General features: G+C 35.4%; 1 protein-coding gene across 1 annotated transcript in view; it reads right to left on the bottom strand.

The window, feature by feature from the left end:
• Window positions 1–24067, bottom strand: part of LOC123522896 (uncharacterized) — a 131643-nt gene that overhangs the window by 76053 nt on the left and 31523 nt on the right. The window contains exons 2-4 of the mRNA XM_053549070.1: window positions 15517–15813; window positions 11764–11931; window positions 11259–11438 (exon numbers count right to left, since the gene is read on the bottom strand). Of these exons, the coding sequence (XP_053405045.1) occupies window positions 11259–11438; window positions 11764–11931; window positions 15517–15813 (645 nt within the window). The remainder of the gene's footprint in view (window positions 1–11258; window positions 11439–11763; window positions 11932–15516; window positions 15814–24067) is intronic.

Below are 24067 nucleotides of genomic sequence, written 5' to 3'. Positions count from 1 at the left end.
AAAAATGCTTAAAATACCCAAGAAATGTGTTTTGTCCTAAAAGTGTGCCTTGTTTAGATGTAAAAAGTCTATGCCTACAGATGGTGTCAGAAACTCTTCTAAACTACGTTTAAGCTACAATGTGTGTTGTCGCGTTAAAAAGATCATTAATGCCGATAATTAAATCCATATTGCTAAGGCAAATGAATAGTTGCTTATTATTCATTTAATGGTGATTAGAGTAGATGCATATGTAATAAGGACATTTTTGCTTTGCATCGATAAATGTGCACAAATCTAATAGCGAGCTCGAAGAGCAGGCCCGAAGGGCCTGCTCGAGAATCGAGCTTTACGGTAACGCAAGTATACTTTCACACTTGGTGATGGATTTGAAAAGTTTCGTCGGAAGTTTTAAAAAAGCGCACCCTAGCGGACTGGTGCTTACAGGAAGTACTTCTTTCCGGAGTGAATACAGAACTTCATTCAATTGCTAAAAAGTATTCATCACTCAACAATAATGAAAGAATGATTTCCAGTTGTTTGAAATAAATATTGTTTGCATTTAAAAGATCAAGCATCGGCCAGAACATGGAAAAAATGTTATTAATAAGCAGAAAAAAAACGGGAACGCGGTAATGACGTCACCGTGACACGGTTTCCCCATACATTTTGCAACGTATGATATTCACTGTTATAGGCATGGTGACACTAAATGTAGACTTTTTCAAGTGAATAGGTTCTCCTGAATTCTTGTAACTAGTGAATAGTTTCTTTGTGACAAATAAATGATGCATAATATTTTTTAGATTAATCCGATTTCTTTGAGCTCGCTTTGAGGCTTTGCCTTAGTTCATATTAGGGAATCGATCTTACCGATTTTCGTCGCGAAGCGACGAAAATCGGGATCGAATCCCACTACGGTAACATAGGAGGGTATCCAAACAACACATACTATCCAAATAAAAAAATATGGAGTTCCGGTTTAGACCATGGCGTTCGACGACCCCCGATGAAATTCGGGATATCACGGTCTTCGTTAATGTTAATAAGCGTCCGTCAGATCAGTAGGCGAAACGCAATATCCGCACAATAAGATGCCTGCGACTCGAAGAATATTCAAAGTAATCTGATAATTTTGTTGCGTCAGAAGCTAATCAGCCGGTAACGTGACTACACTGATATAGTTTGTGATACAAACATGCTTTATTCAATACTGAGTAGCATTTTTAAACGGCGACATTTTGAACATATTTATATTTAGAGTGAGAGTGGATACACGTTACACTGGCGCCGACATTTTGAAAATTTGAGGAAACAAAAACATTCTCCACCGAGTTCTTCAGCTCGGGGAATGAGAGAATAGATTCACCTTTGTGTTGCTTTTCAGATCGTATTTAATTCCTTTCCGGTACTTTAGTTTCTTTGAACTTCTTTGTTACTAAGCCTATATTGAATTTTTAAAATTAAGAAATCCGTGATTTTGCAGGCATGACTGATTAATGGAATTATTTTACTTTAATATAGAAATATGGACGGCACTCCATTAGAGCATGTGCATGGTTGGATCTGTTGACATTTTTAGAAACGTGAGTAACTAACTTTCCATTGTATAATAATAATGTAAACAAACACCCCACCCATAAAAAGCATAGAAATTCCTTATTTTTTACATTTTTATTTATTCATCAATTTAAAATGGGCCTTTTAGATTATTATTTCTTAAGACTCACTGCATGTATACACAGTAATTAAGGTGAGCTCGGCCTAAATATAGCATTATAGGGAATCGGATCGGCTTATAGAAAAAATTTTTAAACAGGCCAAAGAAGTATAAAATACACAGAATGGCAACTGGCTGTAATCTCGCGTGAGCTCGTGTCAGAGCGTGATTCGGCGTAATCTTACTAAAAACAAACATCGGCGAGCATGCATTACAATTTGTCCCTTTTAAAACTACATTTAAAAGACATGTTAGCTTCTAAAAACAAAATTAGTTTAATGAAAAGGGTCTTAAGACACAAAGTACAGGTTTTTTTTGCCATCGAAAGAAGCGTGGTCAAAACGGTGATAATTATTTTAACCGATGAATAATTGCTTCGAAATACAAAATGGCGCGGGAGAAAGCGCCACTTCCGGTAACGAGATCTCGTTTTTTTGTCACGGAGGTTTGCGAGATTTGCTCTATATGCCTTTCAAGTTGCCAATCTATTTATTTTATAGCTCTTTGAACAGGCTTGTAACATTGCCCGATCGGGCTTTCGACATAAAAACTAACATTTTTGAAAAATAGTAAAGATATTTCTTTAAAAAATTTGGTTCATCTGTCATCATGACACCAAATTAAAATAAAAAAACTTGGTTTGCCTCAGTTTTGGTAGAATTTTTCCTCTTTTCAGATTTTTATGATGCATAATTTTTGAAGTCCAAAAAATTATGTGTTAATGCATTACATTATGCTATTGGTGTTTGTTTCGTATATATTCCACACTCATTTGACACTGGAACAACTGATACGTATTAGACCTTCCTGTTTGACACCGTGCAAATTGTCAGCAGTTGAGATAGCGTTGATAAGTGCAACTTGGCGCAGACATGCAATTCGGCTCGATCTTTCTTTGGAATATATGTAATACTGTTTACATGTCGTACTGATACAACCACATTTAAAATAAATATCGTATTGATACATCCACATTTTAAAAAAAAAGTCATATCTGATCCCTAACAAGTTCGTAATTACAAAATAACAGCCTTATCTGGAGTTCTGAACTTCTGAAGCATCTCGATTAGTTGGTCAGAATTATGAAAGAATTGAATTCAAACTGTTCCATAATGCAAGAGTTGAAGATTAGTCAGAACCATAATCATGCAGAAGATGTAATTACTTTCACAAACCACAGGGCTCAAATTTTGGACTCGCTAAATGCAAGTCAATTTATGGAATGCAAGTTAAGATAAAAATTTCACACAATTTATTTTGTAAATACAAATAATAGTCAAAATTGTTGCGGTTTTTGTTAATGTTTGTAGATTCGCTTTCATTTGAGGATAACAGAAAACACAACATCTTTTTTGGTTAGCCATTTTTTGTTGAATGGATTACTGATTATAAAGAAATGTAGAGGTCTATCTTATAATTAAATCTAGAACGCAGGCTATCTTACTAATTCGTACATGTATACAGTTGAATCGCTATTTATAATATTAGGTACGAAAATTTGCCTTGCCGTAGTTTCAGCCAGTAGTTAACCCATACACATTTAACCCTTTGTCATGTATTTGCAGAATATATTTTAAATATTTGTTTTCTCAGAAACTATATTCTAAGTGATTGCAAAGTATTTGCATCAGACTTTCGCAAACAGTCTGCAAAACGTATCACACTGAAGCAAAGGGTTTGCAAATAAACACTTAGATAAATTACAGACTGCAAAGGTTTTGCAAATAAAATACTTTATTAAATCAGCAGACAGCAAAGCATCTGCAAACAAACACTTAGTTCATTTACTTAGCAAAGGTATTGCAAATAAACACTTTGTACAGAAATGAAAGAGCAAAGCATTTGCAAGTAGTTAACATAGATGAATTTGCTTTCCTAGTAGACTCTAGGTACAGGAAGTAATTAACCATTCTGTTTTCTGATTGTCTATATTCAAATGGCAATTTTGGAAAATATTGTGAGGAAATGTTTACACATCAGTAGTAGAAATATTTTGGTGATGCAAACTTGTGTAAACAGATTATTTATATAATATTCTAATTATTTTTTTCGGGATATAAACTTTGTTGAATAAGATAATGCAATACTATGTTGTTAAGCAATAAGACTTCCAAGAACCAAGAATATTCGCATGTAAAAAGGTAATGTAATCAAATGATAGTTATATAAAACACTTTTACTCAAGCAATTGTTGAAACTTACATTATTACATGATTTAGTTTATTGTTACTGAATGATCACTGAAATGACTGACTTTTAATATTTATTTAAACCTGCAAAATTTTAATGGTTTTGTGAATTACATCTGTTTTTCAGATATTTTAACAAAACCCTTTTTCTTAATTTGAACCTCAGAAATTCAATTTATGCTGTTTGTTACGTATTGCGAATACTTTGCATATTATTTGCATGCAAGTTGCGAATACTTGCTATCACTTTGCGATTACTTTGCTATCTGTTTGCGATTTATTTGCCGAAGATTCAGCTGCGAATTGTAAATTGTTTGCGAAGTATTTGCATTCTGTGTGCGTTGTGTATATTTGCAAAAGCTTTGCAGAATAGTTGCATGTTTCGTTCCATTTCTACTCGTCTGCGGAATATATTCAGCAATCATGTGCTGCAACTGTTCTGCAAAGGTTATGGCAAATATTTGGCAAAGATAAAAAGTATATTCTGCAAAGGCCCTGTTTTTGCATGGGAAGTTACGCCATCAATGATGCGTTCCGAATTACTTTGAAGGTCATTTTGAGTTATAACGCACAAAATTATACACCAAGGAAAACCGTGCAAACAATATTGATGTTCTAGCATGATTTTTTTAGGATATTCTAACATTCTTAATTGAAAGTCTAAATTTGCAAGTAGATTTCAGATTAAGCAACAAGAAAAAAAAGCTATATGCTAAAATTTGCAGTACGTTGGTCAAAAAGTTAAATTTGAGCTCTGCAAATGCAAACTGAAGCCGCTCACATTATTTTTTGGGTCCGATTGCATTCAGTTCCTGTTCTCCTAGGAATCCCCAGTCGAGCATGTCCCAAACAATATGACGAAGTATTTTGAGGTATGAGCTAAAAACCAGTTTTTTTAAATGGTTCAAATTCAGCTTTAAGTTCGGGCATGTGAAATGTGTCAGGCTTGGAAAATTTTCTATCTGGTTGCCAGCATGGTTAGTTGAAATCTGAATTTTGTACACTGCACACATACTCAAATACGTTTAAAGTTATACCTTTATGAATCATGACCGTCTGCTGAGATACCAATAAACAATTGTAGCATTTTGTCGGCTCCTGTGTTCATACTAAACTGAGGAAGGCAGAACAGATTCTTCTAGCTGCTTTACCAGTCTGTTTTTGCCTTTTCATGATACCGTGAAGGTCATAGACCACCAAGTCAAAAAGGTACCTGGAAATCACGTGGAATTCACTGGGTTAAAGTAATATTCATACCTGTCAAGACACACGCATTGCGCGTGTGCCACACGCTTTTTCGGCCTTAGTATCACGCTCACAACGCCTACTATTCAAGGTCACACGCATGTTAAAGAAATAAAGCAATCAGTTGTTTTTTTCGTAGAAAATTATTGAATCAAACATGCAAGGTGACGTTGACACAGTGTTTTTTTACAGTATAATACAGCTTTTACATTCACCGGTGCAACATGTTATATCTACCGCATGAATTAACATCACAAAAAGTAAACATGGAGGGAGACTATTCAAAACCAGATCTATTGTGTGTTAAAAGTCAAATTTTCTATGTTAGGGGCGTTCCAGCTTTAAAGGATCATTGCCCTCCAGACCCTCACAGGGAAACCTTCCCTTCGAACTCCGATCACACTCGTGGCCTTTGTGGAGCCTTGACAGCTATGAATGTTTGGGCTGTTCTGGCTGTCAGTCGTGTAAATAAACCTACTCATACAGTGACTTTTCTTTTTTCCAAACTGAAATTTTAACCGCATTTACTTCGTTCATTATACATATTGACAAAATTTGCTACTTTTTTATTTTCATTAAAAAAACAAATTTCTCCCGCCATGCCAATGATATAATTGGGGTCATCTTACTGGCATAAAAATTGATAAACTGCAAAAAGGATGTTACTCTTAGACCTTTGAAATTCAGAACAGCTGGTTGTCCATGTTTTCTTAATTTGCTCACCTTTCACTATTTTCAGGCATCTGGTCTATTATACAGAGTATTGTTGTACTGCTCCAAAGTGCTTGTTGACAGACTGAAACCACTTGCTTGCGGCTCATAAGGTATTCTATCTTCTGTTTCTTTACTGTATAGTGCAGCTGTGCACCATGGGAAGCAGTTTCAATCATTCAAAAGGCATGATATACTGTATACAAATTAGTATTTTGTGTGAACAGATTTTTTGCGATTGAGTCAGTGCATAGAATCAAATACCAAGGAACATTAGGCGTAAAAAAAATTTCTGTTTCCTGTATCCTGACCTACCATAAATTTTAGCCCGACCCTAAATGGACGTCTTTGTCTTTGAGAACATTTTTTTCAACTTTTTGACAAAAAGTTGCAAAACTGCACTTTTTATGCTTTAAACATGGACAGTGATGTTATAAATCAACTAACTGATGCTCTAGAGGCATAACCCCCCTATTTGTATTCATTTTTTGATGCAAAAATAATTTCCAAAAAGTCTCCCTAAAAACTGCCTAAAAATAGTTCTAAAAAATCCAAAGAAAAAGTTTTTCCGACCTACCTACCCTATTTTTTTTTAGCACGTTACCGGAAACAATTTTTTTTTTAGACCTTAGTAAAGACTCCATTTCATTTTCTTGATGATAAAGCATTCTGGACAAAACCATAAAATTTAATACATTTTATACAAATTTAAACAATTATTAGCTCGATCACCTGTCACAGGGTGACAACATGAGTTAATGTCCGTCATGTGCCAACAATTTGTAAAAATCTTCTTCAGAACCACTGGGCAGATTTACACCAAACTTCACAGAATGATCATGGGGTGGTCCTCTTTCAAAATTACCGAAAGAATTTAATTCCATATAGAACTCACCGAAAAGAAAAACTTTGAAAATGATATCTTGTCAGAAATTGTTAGCCGGCAGGGCTTTTCATCCTATATGACAGAGGCCTATATTCGGCCACTTCCCAATCCAAAAATATTGCAATTTTTTTCCCCAACATCCCAAAATGCAAGGTAACATTTCCCAAAAATCACACATCAACAAATGGTTTAATTTTATTTTCATTTTAGTGTTACCGCAGAAGCGGTTCTCAGATATTGATTTTTTAGCTCACCAGGTGACAGGGGTGTTTTTGTGATAGCGCGGCATCCGTCGTCCGTCCGTGCATCGGTAAACTTTTGCTTGTGACCACTCTATGGTCACATTTTTCATGGGATCTTTATGAAAGTTGGTTGGGGTCTCTTTTTATCAATTTACAATATTTGATTTCTGTTTTTACAGGTTCACTTCTTGAGAGCAGGCAGCTACAAAATGGAAGGTCAACAAATCCAGTATACTTGAAAAGCAAGAAAGAAACACCAGAAAATATAAAAAGACAGAAGAACAAGGGAACTTTAATAAAAAAAAAACTTTTAAAGATAGGAATTCAGGATTTATTTAGAAACTAAATATATTTTGAGAACAGCAGTGTTTGACTAAGCCTTGTTACTTTAAGAGATAATGTGATTATCACATTGGTTTTGTTATTGTCGAGCCCGCTTGCGGAAGCGAAGACATAGTTGTCCAAATGTCTATTCGGTGTATGTGCGTGCGTGCGTCTGTCCGGATTTGTTTGTCCGGACCATAATTTGGACATGCATGGAGCAATCTTGTTTATATATGGTATGAATTTTAACCTCAGTGAGACGGAGTGTCATGCGCAAGCCCCAAGTTCCTATCTCAAAGGTCAAGATCACACTTACAGGTCAAAGGTCAAATTCAAAAATGACTTTGTCCGGAGCATTTCTTCTTCATGCATGGAGGGATTTTGATGTAACTTGGCACAATTGTTCACCATCATGAGATGGAGTGTCATGCGCAAGAACCAGGTCCCTAGGTCTAAGGTCAAGGTCACACTTAGAGGTCAAAGGATACAAGAATGACAACTTTGTCTGGAGCATTTCTTCTTCACGCATGGAGGGACTTTGATGTAACTTGGCACAAATGTTCACCACCATGAGACGGAGTGTCATGCGGAAGAACCAGGTCTAAGGTCAAGGTCACACTTAGAGGTCAAAAGTCAGATACAAGAATGACTTTGTCTGGAGCATTTCTTTTTGATGCATAGAGGGATTTTTATGTAACTTGGTACAATTTTTCATCATCATGCGACGGAGTGTTATGCATAAGATCCTAGAATTACTTCCCTTTGTTGTTACTATAAAAGCTTACATTTGTAACTTGTTTATTACTGGTCGTAGGAAAAATCAAGACCACTTTTCTGTAGTACAACATGCATGTTACATCCAATTTTCAGGTGTATTTTGACCTATCTCTGCTGGTGCGGATTTTTGTGTGAATTTTTTTTTAATTTTTTTTTTTAATTTTACGTTCCTTTGTTGTTACTGTAAATAACTTATATTGTAACTTTTTGCAATCTCTTTTATTTGGTATAAATGTTTGCCTCAATGAGACAAGGAGTGTCATGCACAACTCCCAGTCCTTTTGACAGCTGGCGGGCTTGACATATTGGGCATCTAGTTCTCATATTTTTCATGAGATTTTAAAGAGAATGTTCTATTATACCCCCATGTAGTAAGCTTGTCTGTCTTTCAGTCAGTAGGTTTTCATGGCTTCCAGATGATAACTCATGAAAAGCTTGACCGATTTAAATATTTTTTGGTACATAGTTACAGGTCAAGTTCGACTTTGGGGTCAGTAGGTCAAAGGTCAAGATAACTTGCAAACGCTTTGGCCTGGGATCATAGCTTTTGTAACACAGGTGTAACATGATAAAATACAGGTTGTTTGAAATTGAGGTCAATAGATCAAAGGTCAAGGTCACAGTGATTTTGAACAGTTGAACCGTTTCCCAATGATAACGAGACCTTGAGCCTAGGATGATAAAGTTTGGTACACAGGTGTCACATCATGAAATTACAGGTCAAGTTTTACTTTGAGGTCAGTAGGTCAAGGTCACAATAAGGCAAAACAGTGAAATGTTTTTCAGATTATAACTTGAGAATGCTTGAGCCTAGGATCATGAAAATTGTTAGGGAGGTTGATTATGACCACAGGTGACCCCTAATGATGTTTAGGTCACAGGTCAAGTCACACTGACCCGGTTCTTTAAAATGATGCACGGAGGGGCACCTGGGGTCTTCCTCCACCATTAAAACTGGAAAGTTGCCATATGACCTATCCTGTGTCGGTGTGATGTTAAATTCAACAAAATAAATAACGGTTCTTTAAAACGGTTTTTTGGGCAATAACTTTAGGATGCTTGGGATGAGAAACACAAAATTTAGTACAAGGTTGGTCTTGACCAGCAGATTACCTGTATTGATTTAGAGTTCCAAAGGTCAGGATGACCCGGAACATTTAAAACCTTTTCCATACAACAACTTGAGAACACTTTGGCGGAGGATCATGAAACTATGGAGATTGAATTTGAGGTCATTAGGTAATAGCTCAAGAAAATGCTGCTTTGTTATTGGCTTAGTTCTTTGATAAGGCCATATCGTGGGGGTATAATTCGTCACTCCTGTGAAAACTCTAGCATTTAGCTCACCTGAGCACAAAGTGCTCAAGGTGAGCTTTTGTGGTCGCCCTGTGTCCGTCCGTCGTCAACAATTTGACTGTTAACACTCTAGAGGTCACAATTTTGACTTAATCTTTTTGAAACTTGGTCAGAATGTTACCCTCATTAAAATCTTGGACACATTTGATGTTGGGTCATCTTGAATCAAAAACTAGGTCACCAAGTCAAATCAAAGGAAAAGCTTGTTAACACTGTAGAGGTCACATTTAAGACAATATCTTCTTGAAACTTGGTCAGAATGTTAATATTAATGATCCATAGATCAGATTCAAATCTGGGTCAAGTGGGGTCAAAAACTAGGTCACCAGGTCAAGTCAAGGGAAAAGCTTGTTAACACTAGAGGTCACAATTTTGGCCCAATCTTAATGAAACTTGGTCAAAATGTTACCCTCAATAAAATATTGGACAGGTTTGATATTGGGTCGTCTAGGGTCAAAAACTAGGTACATGTAACCAGGTCAAATCAAAGGAAAAGCTTGTTAACACTGCAGTGGCCACAATTATGACCATATCTTAATGAAACTTTGTCAGAATTTTAATCTTGATGATCTATAGGCCAAGTTAAATCTAGGTCAGGTGGGATTAAAGACTAGGTCGCTAGGTCAAATCAAAGGAACAGCTTGTTTACACTCCAGAGGCCACATTTATGACTGCATCTTCATGAAACTTAATCAGAATGTTAATCTTGATGATCTTTCAGTCAAGTTTGAATCTGGGTCATGTGGGGTCAAAAACTAGGTCACCAAGTCAAATCAAAGGAAAAGCTAGTTAACTCTCTAGAGGCTACATTTATGATCATATCTTAATGTAACTTGGTCAAATGTTGATCTTGATGATCTTTATGTCAATATGCCAGTGAGCGATACAGGGCCATCATGCCCTCTTGTTTATTTGTTCTTGTTGTAAGAGAAATTGTACATTTTAGAATACAGATTACAGCAAGTCACATTTTCTTTATTTTGACAATACTTATTTCAAAGCCTGACAAAAGCATCCAGTACTGTTATTAAAAGTTGTTATTCACAGTTCAGCTATATTTCATGTATGGATAAAACAAATTATGTGATCTGTGATCATCATAAATGTGTATACAGATAAAACTTAAACATGTGAACAGTTTATTCAATAAATAAAGTGTAATGCAAGTCTTTGTGATGTGTATATAAAAGCAAAATTAGGATTTGTTTTACGAGTAATTTCAGAATTACAATTAACACAAACAGAAAAAAACCAAGCCTGCACAAGAAGGCTAATATGTCTCCTTTGACTGAGCTCTTAACCTGCCGTGGTGCAAATAGATTGTTAATGTGTGTCTGTTAAGTCTTGTTAACAGTGAGTTGCAATCTAGTAACTTTTAAGTTTGTATGATTTTTAGCTCACCTGAGCACAGTGTGAGCTGTTGTGATCACCTTAAGTCTGTCCTTGTGCTTCTCAACAATTTGCCTGTTATTAAACACCCTAGTAGACAGTTTTTTTTAAATGTTAAAGGGGTGAGTTGAAGTCTGATCGATTCCCGATTGAGGCAGTGCCTTATTTCATATTAAACTTTAAGTATATACTAGAATATTTCAATACATGATTTATGGTTATAGTGCATTTACCAAGCTGTACCATTGTCTGTATCGTGTCACTCCCATCAAAATAAATATTCAATTTTAGAGCAAAAACTTTGTTTAAACTTGTACACATTGCAAGTAACTACAGCAGAGTTCGTATGCCGGTTATACAAAAGACTTGTCTGACACCGTTGTTCAACTAAGAATCTCCAAACTACTCTGAAAGGTTTCTAATGAAGTTATCTGCATTACCTTCATTTGTTCTTTCACAATGACGTTCATCAGATGCGTCAATGCAGTCTATAACACCATCACATTTAGCCAAAATCAATATCCATTCCATGCTTCCGCAACGGAAGTACGACCCTTTCACTAGACGTGATGGAAGATGGTCATTTACGTTTAATTGGTTTGTGTCTATAAGATGATGACCTAAAGTGATATAAACGAATTCATCTTGACTGGCGTTATTAACAGGGTCATTTTCTTACATTCATGCCATGTATAATGTTCGTTTTACTTGGATACAGTGATAAATACAAAACTATTCGTACTCACCATAAATGTGTTTTTGTTTTAAACAAAACATTTGCCTCATTAGAAGGCTTTTTGATATAAATGTACTCTTCGGAAAATACACTCTTTTCTCATTGTTAAAATACAAAATATTACCTTTATAACCATTTTTACTTATACATTTATTAATCTATTTTTCTTAAACCGATCTCATTTAGTTTGTATATAATTCTCAACAGACCTTTTTTCTTGTAAAAGCATAAAATTTCATCCCAGGTACCATTGCAGTTAAAAGACCAGTCACATTGTTTAAGCAAAGATATCTTTGAACCATTACGGCATACAAACGGAAGGTTATCACTGCTTTGATTGTTTCCAGAATGTATTTCTTCTAAAAGAGGTTCATTGACTGAAAAATACAAGAACTTGCACTTATTTCGATCACCGAAGTATGTAAAACAGAGTCCAATGAAAAACGTAAACTTTACTTTCGTTTCACCAATAGGCACAATAATAAGAAAGAACTATTATGTGAAAAATACTGTTCAAAGGACATTAAATAAATACTAGCAAATTTTGTACTAAAATTTACACGTCTTGCTAAAAATGCATTTCTTTGGTAATTTCTCACAACGGCAATACAGCCTATGTCATGATAGGTAATAGCTGGTAGTCCATCAGGATAAAAACCGCTTATTTATCATAGTCCATGGTATTTTTAGTAGAAATGTTTCGAAACCATTTCATATTGTCCAGAACCAGTTGTCTATGGTTCTGACCCATACCAGAAGGTCAGAATATAGGTCAAAGATCAATTATGTGCATTTGTCATACATCTACTTGAAACTGAACTATATCTTGGTCAGTTTTACAGGTAGTATAATCAGTATTGTATCAAAATGAAGCTAAAGGACTAGCCTTTTACTTACACGTACTTTTACAAATTGAGAAATATTATAATAAATATTAATGAGGATGTCAAAAAGGTAAACTTTCGATCGATAAGAATCGATGTGTATGGACGAAATATATATACCATTTCTTCGTTATTTCTACTATTTAAAGACCCAAATGGTACCGAATTCAAGGTAAGACATAAAACACTATCATACAGGTATATTGTGGTGATTTAATTCTTACAAATTCTCTCTACTATATGATAATTTATAATGCGAACTTGTATCCTAGCGGATCTCACGTATGGGAAAGTCAACTGTTCTGAATTTAATTATATCTCTTAATGCAAACTATCTCTACATATTCAATATATCCTCGAGATTCAGTTAACTTTCAGAGAGAAAATATAGCTTCTCTTGTTCCAATCAGTTAAAAATACTAAAATGCCACTACTGATTTATGAGACATGAAAACAGAGATTTGAGTATATATGTGCAAATATTGAAACAGTACGAGTGTGTGGTACAATTCGGGGCTCGTATACAAAGCATCATCGAAACGAATCTTATTGGGTTAGTGGACATTCTGTGGCAAGTGCGTGTACTGCTAGGCGCTTTGCCGTAATTGGTCTGGTATATTGTGGTTGTGATTAAATTTGTATGTATACATATATATATATATATATATACAGAGAAAAAATGTGAAGGAGATTCATCAATATTACATATGCGGTTTATTCAGAGTCTGTCCAGTTAAAAATATAAAAGAACTCGACCGGTTTCACTGCTTGTACAGATCTTCAAGAGTGATAATAACGTTCTTTATCTTTTCATATAATCACGTCTGTAGATTGTAATTTATATAAAGGAAAGATCATAAATGACGGTTGTCTTTGTCCAGCAATGTGTCGATATTTTCACCGACTTAAAGCATTCGTGTATTTTTGTATTTATATCATTCAATTCTATGCACGATGACCGCTAAAGATAGGTGTAGTAAATTAACACCTGAACACACAAAAAAAACTCATTACTGTTGAAGTTAACAGTACACGCGCATTACACGTATTTTTCTTTATCAAAGTAAATTAATCCTAGAAATTGGCTTTGGTGTAATTAAACAATATATCAATTAACTGATTTAAATATTTATGAATATTTATATTCACACATGGAATCAGCCGGTCATGGAGATTTGTGTGTTGATGCTAGGGTTTATCCTCCCAACGTGACTTCAAATATGCAGGAAGGGAAGGCCTACCACAGTGCAATGCCGATACATATCTTAACAAATAAGGGAATGTAGCGACTGAGGTAGAGAATGCTTAGATTCTGGTTGAATCAAAAAGCTCTTTGTACTAGTACAGACACTGAACAGATTTAGGTATTATCTACAGAGCTAAGCAGTGTCTTCAAAGGATAATAGGTAAGGGTAAATTTCTCGGAAGCACAGAACACCTAGAACACAGCCTCAGAGCCACGCATTAGCAAAGTAGGCCTACAACAAAGATAAGCTGTAATGGAAACGTATTACAGACGGATTGCTTCAAACATCTAACAAGTACATATTACTTTATGTGAAATATAGATAATGGGTTAGAAAGTTGTAAAATGGTGCGGAGAGGGGGGGGGGGGGGGGGGGTGAGAGAAGAACAAGGAAACAAGGATGTAAATACAAAGAGATTCAAAACATCAAAGGTAACTGGATGTGGCCAAAAAGTAATTGCACAGGCTGAGAAGGTATTCGAAATGTTAATTTGATCCGCAAGATGGAAGAGTTCGGCAAGCTTTTCCTTTGCAATGAAATCTTTGTGTTGTGGAAAAAATAAATGGATATGGTCAATATGCTACTTCGGCCTATCCAGGCAGAAAGGAAGAGAATTCGAAACTTCACATTGAAGTAAGAGGGGAGGTCAAAATGATCGTAGAACTCGGGGTTTAAAATAGAGGTACGCAGATGGTTTTATTATTATTATTCAATATAATCCCCTTTACCTCAATGCACGTAGTCCACTTTTCTTTAATAACAGCCTTTAACAGTTTGATAAAAGCTGCATAGTAGGCCGCAGTGGTTGCACTACCAGCAGGTTTATAATCTATTAATATCACCACTGTTGAGTCCCAAAATATAGTGGCCATTACTTTGACAGCCTATGTTTAAGTATGAAATTTCTTAGGTGGTGTTGGAGATTCACCTGGTGGGGATTACTTTTATTTACACTGTCCCGTGTCTTTGGAGCATGGTGGGGGTAAACGTGAGGTTGGATGCGAACCAAAAACCGGTTTAAGCTCCCTAGTGGTGTTTTTGCCAATGGCCGTTCCAAGGCGGTCCTTCATGTGTTCGTTTTGTACTGTTGGTTTCTTTGTTTGCGTGCGTGCGTGCGCATGTGTTTGTGAACTTAATTGTCTTTTGCACTTAAATGACTTTTGACCCAGTTTGATTTAGATGGTACATATCCAAACCCAATGCCCGAGATATATATCGAGATCAAATAATATTTATATTATTTATTAGATTATTAGACGGTATTGAGATTTTTTCGTGTTCATGTATGAATTTACTCTAACCGCTTTTAGCAGTAGATTTGTGTCCGTAGATTAATAAATATGACTAATGACAAGAATATGTTTTAATATCCTAATGTTTAATTTTTAATTAAGTATCATTTAGGTTTTTGAGATAGCAACAATGACGATATTATGACATATGTATTGTTCAAACACGTCAATCTGTAACGAAATTTGGCATTTTGGGGAGAACTCATTAATATGCATGAGTATTCAAATGAGCTAATTTGCGAAAAATTCGTATTAGTAAAAGCACAATAGATTAGCTTCATTTTGATACCATTTTTGTATTTTTTCCTGAAAACGGACGAAGATATAATGATGTAATGTTATTTCAAATGAGATCATATGAAAAATATACGTGTTTGCCCTAATTCTGAGATAACGAGGCAAAATCACGGATGGTATGGGGCAGTTTTAGATCACACACATATCAAGGAAACATAATTATAGCATGCGTGCCGAGGTATACTCTCTGATGCAATGGCCTGTGACATTTTCTCCTGATGGACTCCTGGAAGGAAACTCACGTTGCAAAATACAAGGTTCCCATCTATTGTTAAGGCCTTCGGCATAACATCCAAATATCCCCGATGAAGATGGATCAATGCAGTAGTTTGAAGCGGTATTTGGAATGTATTGGTTTGGAAACAGGGCCTCGAAATGCTGCATAGCCTCTTCTGTTAGCCTGTTCCATCTTTGACAGACCTTTCCAGAATACGTCACGTTGATCGGTACACGATTTTTCCCACCAGTATCGTCACAGGTATCTATTTTAAGGGAGTCGAAGTTCTTTATTTGACTTAAGTGATAAGTACGAAGGAAATCTAAAATAAATGCGTCTTTTATCATCAATCACAAACGAGAAAAGATACTTTAAAAGAATTTCATATCGAAGTATACAATATTTATTATTTATCATTATTTCATCATAACAAATCTGTATAGCGCCATTTCATGATTAACACTTTCCAAAACGCTTTAAATAGATAGCCACTCAGGGCGCAAATCCAGCCTCCACTAGTACATATATAACGTGTTCAGACCAGAGGGACAGAGTGAGAGCACAACTAATAGAGAGAAAGGAAAATGTTTTAAGATGCAGGCCCGTCCGACTTACTAAGCGTAGCTCTTTGTGAATATTTAACGAGCCCGGTGTAAAGCACTTATACATGTGAAGCCGTCTTTTTTGGAAAGAACCAGTACTGGACTCTGAGTAAGATTGGAGACACTCTAGAGCATCTCAGAAATTTCAAGTGCCTGGAACAGGAACCTTAATCCTTATTTCTGGATTGACAGCCAAGCGTGTTTCCATTAGACCACTGGACCACCAATATTTACCTCGTTCGCATTGAAAGATTACACACGAATTATAAGAACCTCTATGACTGTCAGAAATAAGTAAGGGTCACAAACGCCGTGCAAAGTCATAGAGTTGTCACAGTTACAATTTCCTTTCTCGAACTGAAAGTTTGTGCGATAAAATATCTTATGTGAACCAGATATCAGACACAAAGGATACATGTTGTGTCAGTGAACATGCATCTTTGATATTTTCCAGCTTAATCAGTCCATGTGTCGTTCCTTGCGTCGTCGAATTATTACAAGTTATTCACGTCTATTTTGTTTGATTATAGTCCTAGCTGTAAATGCAAACATTTTGCATGTAATTACACATGTCTATCTGGTTGTATTGCCTTACAGAAAACATATACATACACAGTATTTCAAACGTATTATGATGTGTTAATTTCATAATTCTTGATAAGCAAACATGAAATGTTTAATACATAAAAATCATATTTGTTTTGTCGAGACATGTGATGTAGAAATTCCGTATGTATTATCTACTAGAATATCCAGTTCAGTGCATTCACTTGCCAGCAAATGACACAGCTGACTTTGATATGTTTTCGGAAAATATATATTATATTACCCTGGCCCGGTTTGGATGGCAGTGGTTAAATTTTAGTGTAAGCATCAGACAGAATATATTTAAAAGTAATATCTGGACAATTTCGAATACGATACATTGCTACATGAAAAGTCTCATAAGTTCTAGCTCACCACTCGTAGCTAAAATGTTCATTCGAAGAAATTAAACGTATATACGTTTCTACATACAACTTAAGATAAAAATAAAGAAAATATTTATCAGAGCTATAAACAATTTGATCAAATTATTCTCCTATGTTTTTTTTTTTTTTTTTTTTTTTTTTTTTTTTTTTTTTTTTTTTTTTTTGGCACGGAACAGGTGCGTTCTTAAAACATAAAACATTTATTACTAAGTCATAAATGGCATTTAATATCAGAAGGCACTTATAAAATTTAGTAGGTTTTATTTTACCTAAAACTAAAATGATTAATTCAAGTTTTAAAGTCTTTAGTAATTCGTTTTCGCAAGAGAAATTGAAAGTAAACTTCTCCCCCATTCCCATTGCTTACATCGCTTAGGCAAGTTGTAAAAAACTTATATTTCATGAAAATAATGACTATGCAAACAACAATAATTTGCATATTAAATTAAGCAATCACCATTCTGTCATATGTAATTACCTATTTCTTTACCAAAATAAAAAAAAATGTATCAACAGTTATTGAAGTTTTCCCAATCTGTAAATGTTGAACTGGCATCGACTTGATTTTCTCCTTTAAGTTTTATTGAAATTAAGAACTTTATAGAGTAACTGAAATTGTTTGGGTCACTAGTGATTCAAAAGCCTTTATGGTCTTTTATTTTTATTTTTCTAGTCTAGCTAGCTAATTGTATGCGGGTCGAGATATTGTGCTGCTCAGTTAAAATATTTGCAAATGAAGATGCATATCCAAATTTGTTCTGTCTGTACATCGTCTTTAATTCTGCTTTTTTCCATGTGCCAAACATTATATCCTCTACGCCAAATGTCATTTTTAAAGACATTTCTTGTTTTTTGTTTTGTGTTTTTTGTTGTTGTTGAGTATATATTTTGTTACAGAAAATGCCACATTCCCTTGCAACAAAACATGAAAAAGTCTATTAAAGGTGAGAATAACAAGACTGTTTTTACACATTAGTGCAGAACTTGGTGGAACTTCAGTTTCAAGAAAAGCACAAGACCACAATAAGGAAAACATTACTTATTGACTTACAACTTAAACTACGTGCCAAATTACATAGCGCCCATGTTTTGATTTCTTTTGAAATATTTGTCTTGACCTTCCTTTACTGTGAAATTATGTGTCAATATCTGAGGAAAATGTGACTCGGTTGACAGTTTTGTTAATGCTCGGATATTTGTAAAATAGTGATCCTTAGGATCAAACATGAAGTTTTAAGGAGGCTGGCACCTTCTAGGGTTTCTCATTTCAGTATAATTGGTCAAAGGTCAAATGAGTGCATTTACAGATAAACTATGCCGTTGTTCACTCGTTTTATTTTATCTAACATCTAAATTGCTTTAAGTATTTGTCTCAACACTTTTAATATAATAAAACTGGTAACAATATTAAGAAAAAGTTCTATGCATATTGACATACCTAAATCAAGTCTATTTATCTGACAGGAAAAGTGGCATCCGATAGCAAATTGTGTTAATGTCTGACATATATTCATCCTTATTTTTATCTTTATATATGGGTAAAATGCAGAAAAATATTTGGTTCTGTCGTATCAAAGGATCATTCAGTGTCATTTCAAGGTCAATTAAATGTCAAAGGTTAAACCTGAACTTTAGACAACGTACTTCCAACATATTACAGGTAGCAAAATTATGTCTGTGTTTGTGTGTGTTCGGGTTTAACGTCTTTTTCAACAATTATTCAGTCATATAAACGATGGTGTCTACTTGTAGCAGTGAGCACAATGCCCAACTTTATAGCGCTGCCTCACTGGAATATCACGCCGTAGACACGTGACAAGATACCCCACCAACTCACATTATACAGACACCGGGCTGACCAGTACTAGCACTACCCTCTTAATGCTGAGCGCCAAGCGAGGAAGCTGCTAGTACCATTTTTAACGTCTTTGGGAAATTACGTCTGTATTGATAATATGATTATAAAGCGACATGACAAATGCATTTAGCAGTAAGATTTGAATTTGAACATTGCACTGACTATAAAATGAATGTTGACTTTTTGTACACTTTCTGAGAAATGAGTGTGGAATACTGTTGATAAAATGGCGCCGAACCCAAAAATGAACAAACAACCCAAGTATTTAAACTAAAAAAATATAATACTAACTCTATTTACGATATTTTTTCATAACTATAGCATAATAATGTTTCTTAAAATAGAAATGACGATACAATATTCTAACATTTGTCGTGTAAACGGGTTGCCTATAAATATCATGCGAAAAACATAATATTGTCTTTTTTTCTATGAAAATCGCCCCAGTTTTTATAACGATAAATGTTACTGGACTAATACCTCTACAAACATTATATAATGAAAGAAATAAACACTTTGTACGAAATAACATATTCGGTATATTTATCCAGCATTAACTTTTTCAATTTTTGTGATAAGTCATTATATAATATATTTCTATGTCAATTTGTCCTCGCGATGATGAATATTTGTGCCCCCATGAGTGTTTGGGGCATATAGATTTGGTTTTGTCCGTGCCTCCGGCCGTCTGTGCATCCGTCCGTCCGTCCGAAGTTCGTGACGCGCCTAGCTCAATAAGTATTTAATATAAATTGACGAAACCTTGCATGAATCTTAATCATGATATGAACTTGCCCACTTTAGTCTGGCTCCATCCTTTATTTTCAAAGTTATGGCCCCTGAAATAGTAAAACATGCACATTTTCACTTTGTGACACGCCTAGCTCAAAATGTATTTGGTATAGATTCACGAAACCTTGCACGAGTCTTAATCATGATATGAATTTGTGCATCTCCTAGTCTTAGACTAGTTTGGTATTTCAAATCGCAAGGATTAATAACAAACTTTCAAAGCGGCTTTCGCAAACAACGCAACACAACTGATCATCTTGTTCGACTGGAAAATTTTATTCGTGATGCGTTTATTAAAAAAGAGCATATAGTGTCTGTCTTTTTTGATTTAGAAAATGCTTATGACACTACATGGAAATATGGTAAAAAATGAATGATCTTAACGACATAGCTTTAAAAGTCGTCTGCCAACATTTATATCACAATTTTTATCTTATCGAAGTTTTAAAGTGCGTGTTGGTGATACCCTTTCTGACTCTTCTGAGTAAGAATAGGGAGTTCCACAAGGTTCTATTTTATCTGTCACACTTTTTAGCATCAAAATTAATAATATTGTGAAATGTTTGCTACCAGGGACAGACTATTCATTATATGTTGACGTTGACAACATTTTTAATATGTTATCGTTCAAAAAAATGCGTACGATTGAACGCTAATTACAATTAGTTCAAACTTGGGCGATAGAAAATGGGTTTAAATTTTCCCAATCGGAAACTCTGTGTGTCCATTTTTGTCAATTACGAAAACATTATTGTGACCGTGAGCTTTTCATAAATGGTACAAAAATACCCGTTGTTGACGAAGCAAAATTTCTTAGTGTTATCTTTGATAAAAAGCTTTCCTTTGTGCGCATATAAAATACTTGAAAGCCAAATGTCTGAAGTCATTGAATCTTTTAAAGGTAATTTCAAATACTGATTGGGGAGCCGATCGCAAGGTTTTATTAAGACTTGATAGGGCTTTAATTAGTTCTAAGCTAGATTACGGTTGAATTGTTTATGGTTCATCAAGAAAATCTTATTTACAAATGTTAGATACCGTCCATAATCAAGGTCTTCGTATTGCTCTCGGTGCATTCCGAACATCGCCAGATGAAAGTTTATATGAGAAGCAAACGAACCATCTCTTTACACACGCCGAGAAATACTTTAATTGCAATATGCTTTAAGATTAGCTGCCAATAAATCCGATGCTGCTCATGAAATTATTTTAAAACCAAAGTACTCCGATTCATATAAAAAAAGAGATCAACACAAACCAAACCGTTTGATTTCGCATAAAATCTTCTATGAATGAAATTGACTTTGAATTCGGTGGTTATAAAGAAAATTCAATTCCAGATACACCACCATGGACCCTTTATGCCCCTACAGTTCTTTTCGATCTGAAAACTGTCTTTAGAAAGTCTGAAACAAACCCTGATATTCAAGTCCAAATATCATGAAATCAAGTCAACTTACAAGGACTAATCCGCAATTTACACAGACGGTAAGATTATTGAAATATGTCTGCCAGTGTGGTCATCTCCAGTTGTTAGGGGCTGATATGAAAAATGGAACAAACCCTTCTGTGTTGATTTTAGGCAGCTGAATAAAGTCACGAAGTCAAATTCATATCCGCTTTCTAACATTGATAACGTTTTGGTCTTATTTGCAAAAGCAAAATTCGTTACCTATCTTGACTTAAAAAGTAGGTAATAGCAGGTTCTTATGGATAAATGTGACAGGGAAAAGGCGGCTTTTAACGGTCACAGAGGCTCCTTTCACTTTAATCACTTTAATGTCACGACATTTTGGTAGACAATAGTTACCGCAATGTTTCAAGAATTAATGAATCGTGTCCTTGAAGGGTTAAGTGACTTCACAGTGGCTTATTTGGATGATATCTTGATAATACTCTGTAATACTCTAAAACATTGGAAGAGCATTTGGCTCATATTCAACAAGTGTATGAAAGGTTGCGCACGTATCATTTGCGGCATAAGTTTAAGAAGTGTAGCTTTCTGAAACAAATTATCTTGGTTGGTATTAAACCAGAAACAAAAAAGTACATGTGATTATACCTCCTCCAACCAACGTTCCTGAGGTGAGGTCGTTTATTTGCATTTGTAGTTATTACCGTAATTTTATTCCCAAATTCTCCGAGATAGCCGAAGCAGTCATTGCTCTTTCATGAAAATATGCGAGGTTCCTATGGAAACCAGAGTGTCAGGTAGCATTTGAAGCTTTGAAATCTGCTTTAGTTGAATTATCTCTCACAGCGTTTTGGGATACACGATAAGTATTTACGTTGTACACAATTGCTGGTGATAAATGTATAGACGCATGTCTTACACAAAATGTCCAAAAATCAGATCAGGTAGTTGAACGTCCTATCTATTATATCTCACACAGATTAAGTGATACACAAACTAGGTGGTCTGCTACTGAGAAGGAAGCCTATGCAATTTATCAAAGTCTTCAGAAACTAGATCATTATTTGCATAATGCATATTAGTATAATGCAGAGTGTATAATTAAATGTGACCATGAACGCCTGAAATATATTTGCATAATGAAGAGTGTATAATTAAATGTGACCATAAGCGATTGAAATACTTGTTGGAATCACACATGCAGAACCGTAAGGTATCGCTTTGGGGTTTGTCTATTGTTGTTGTAACTTTAAGATTGAATATATTGCAGGTGGAGAAAATCGATCGCTAACCTACTTTCTCGCGTGCCAACTTCTGTTGCTAAGGTTGATAATTCACCCTTAACAGATCCTGACGTCAGTGGTCAGATGTACCAAATAAGTGCATTGAATTCAAACAGGGTCAAACCAAAGGATTTTGCACGCTGTAAGCCCCAGTTTGAAGATTAGGTTAACAAGCCTACTTAAGATGACTCGTTACTAAATATTGTTGAAGAACAAGATAAGGATAAGGTCTTCAAAAAGCTCAAGCAATAACATAGAAATGACTCAGTTCCACAATCTGTTGTTCGAAATTACATGATTTAAGATAATACTGTGTACTACATATCCAATACTGATCCCTTTCTTAGATAATGTATATCACAACACCTATATCAAATATTTATAGCACAATGCCATACAACCTTAGTGCATATTGGTATAAACAAAACGTTTAATGCCATTCAATCTAAGTATTACTGGAGTAACTTATATAAACATATAAATTCTTCACAAGTTCTCAAAAATGCAATAACCAAAAACCTAAACCAGCAGTTCAAGAAACTGGCGTGTCTGGAAACATATACATTATTAGCTTTATTGACCTCTTTTCAGGTTTCCCAAAAGCGTATGCTTCACCCACAAAAGATGCTCAAACAATAGCACAATCGATGTTTGATGAGATTTTTGTAAGGTATGCATGCCCGTTAGAGATCCTATCAGATAACATATCGGAAAATGTAAATTAGGTTGTCAAGGAAACACAGGTTACATTAAACATACATCATGTGACTACTTCATTAAACCATCAACATAGTAATTGTTTAAATGAATGCTTTCATCGCACTCTTGTTGACGTCACTTCTAAGAAAATACAAGCTGACAATGGTGTAAAGGTTTTGGGTTTACTATCAAAGGTGACAATATATCAGGTATCTTCCAAACAATGTACTACTGCAATAATTGTGATTCCTCGATTTACTGAGGTACCTCGACTTGCTGCACTTATAATACTTGCTGCACTCACTAGAATCACTGCCCAACCTGGACCTGCTTCACTCCCTAGATATGCAGTGCAACTTGAACCTGCTGCGCTACTTGGACTTGATGGCTTACTGGACTTGCTGCTCCTACTGAACTTGTTGCACAACTTGGACTTGCTGCGCTACAAGGACTTGCTGCGCTTACTGGACTTGCTCCTCTTACTGGAATTGCTGCACAACATAGACTTAATGCGCAACTTGGACTTGTTGCACTTACTGGACTTGCTGTACAACTTGGACTTGCCGCGCAACCTGGACTTTCTCCTCTTACTGGACTTTCTACACAACTTGGACTGGCTGCGCAACTTAAGCGCGATGCAATTACTGGACATGCTATTCAAGTTGGACTTGCTGCGCAACCTTACGGGACTTACTCCTTTTATTAAACTTGCTGCGCAACCTGGACTTGCTGCCCTTACTGGACTTGCTTCTCTTATTTGAATTACTCCTCTTACTGGACTTTCTGCGCACTCTGTACTTGCTACGCTTACTGGACTTGCTCTTCTTTTTGGACTCACTGCGCAACCTGGACTTGCTGCGCCTACTGGATTTGCTCCTCCTACTGGACATGCTGCACAATCTGGACCTGCTGTGCAGCCTAGATTAGCTGCGTTTACTAGTAATGAACTTGATACTG

Source organism: Mercenaria mercenaria, chromosome 8 (assembly GCF_021730395.1).
Source record: "Mercenaria mercenaria strain notata chromosome 8, MADL_Memer_1, whole genome shotgun sequence".
Taxonomy (NCBI): domain Eukaryota; kingdom Metazoa; phylum Mollusca; class Bivalvia; order Venerida; family Veneridae; genus Mercenaria; species Mercenaria mercenaria.
The sequence above is the reverse complement of the archived record's forward strand: the minus strand, read 5'-3'. Positions and strand labels throughout refer to the sequence as shown.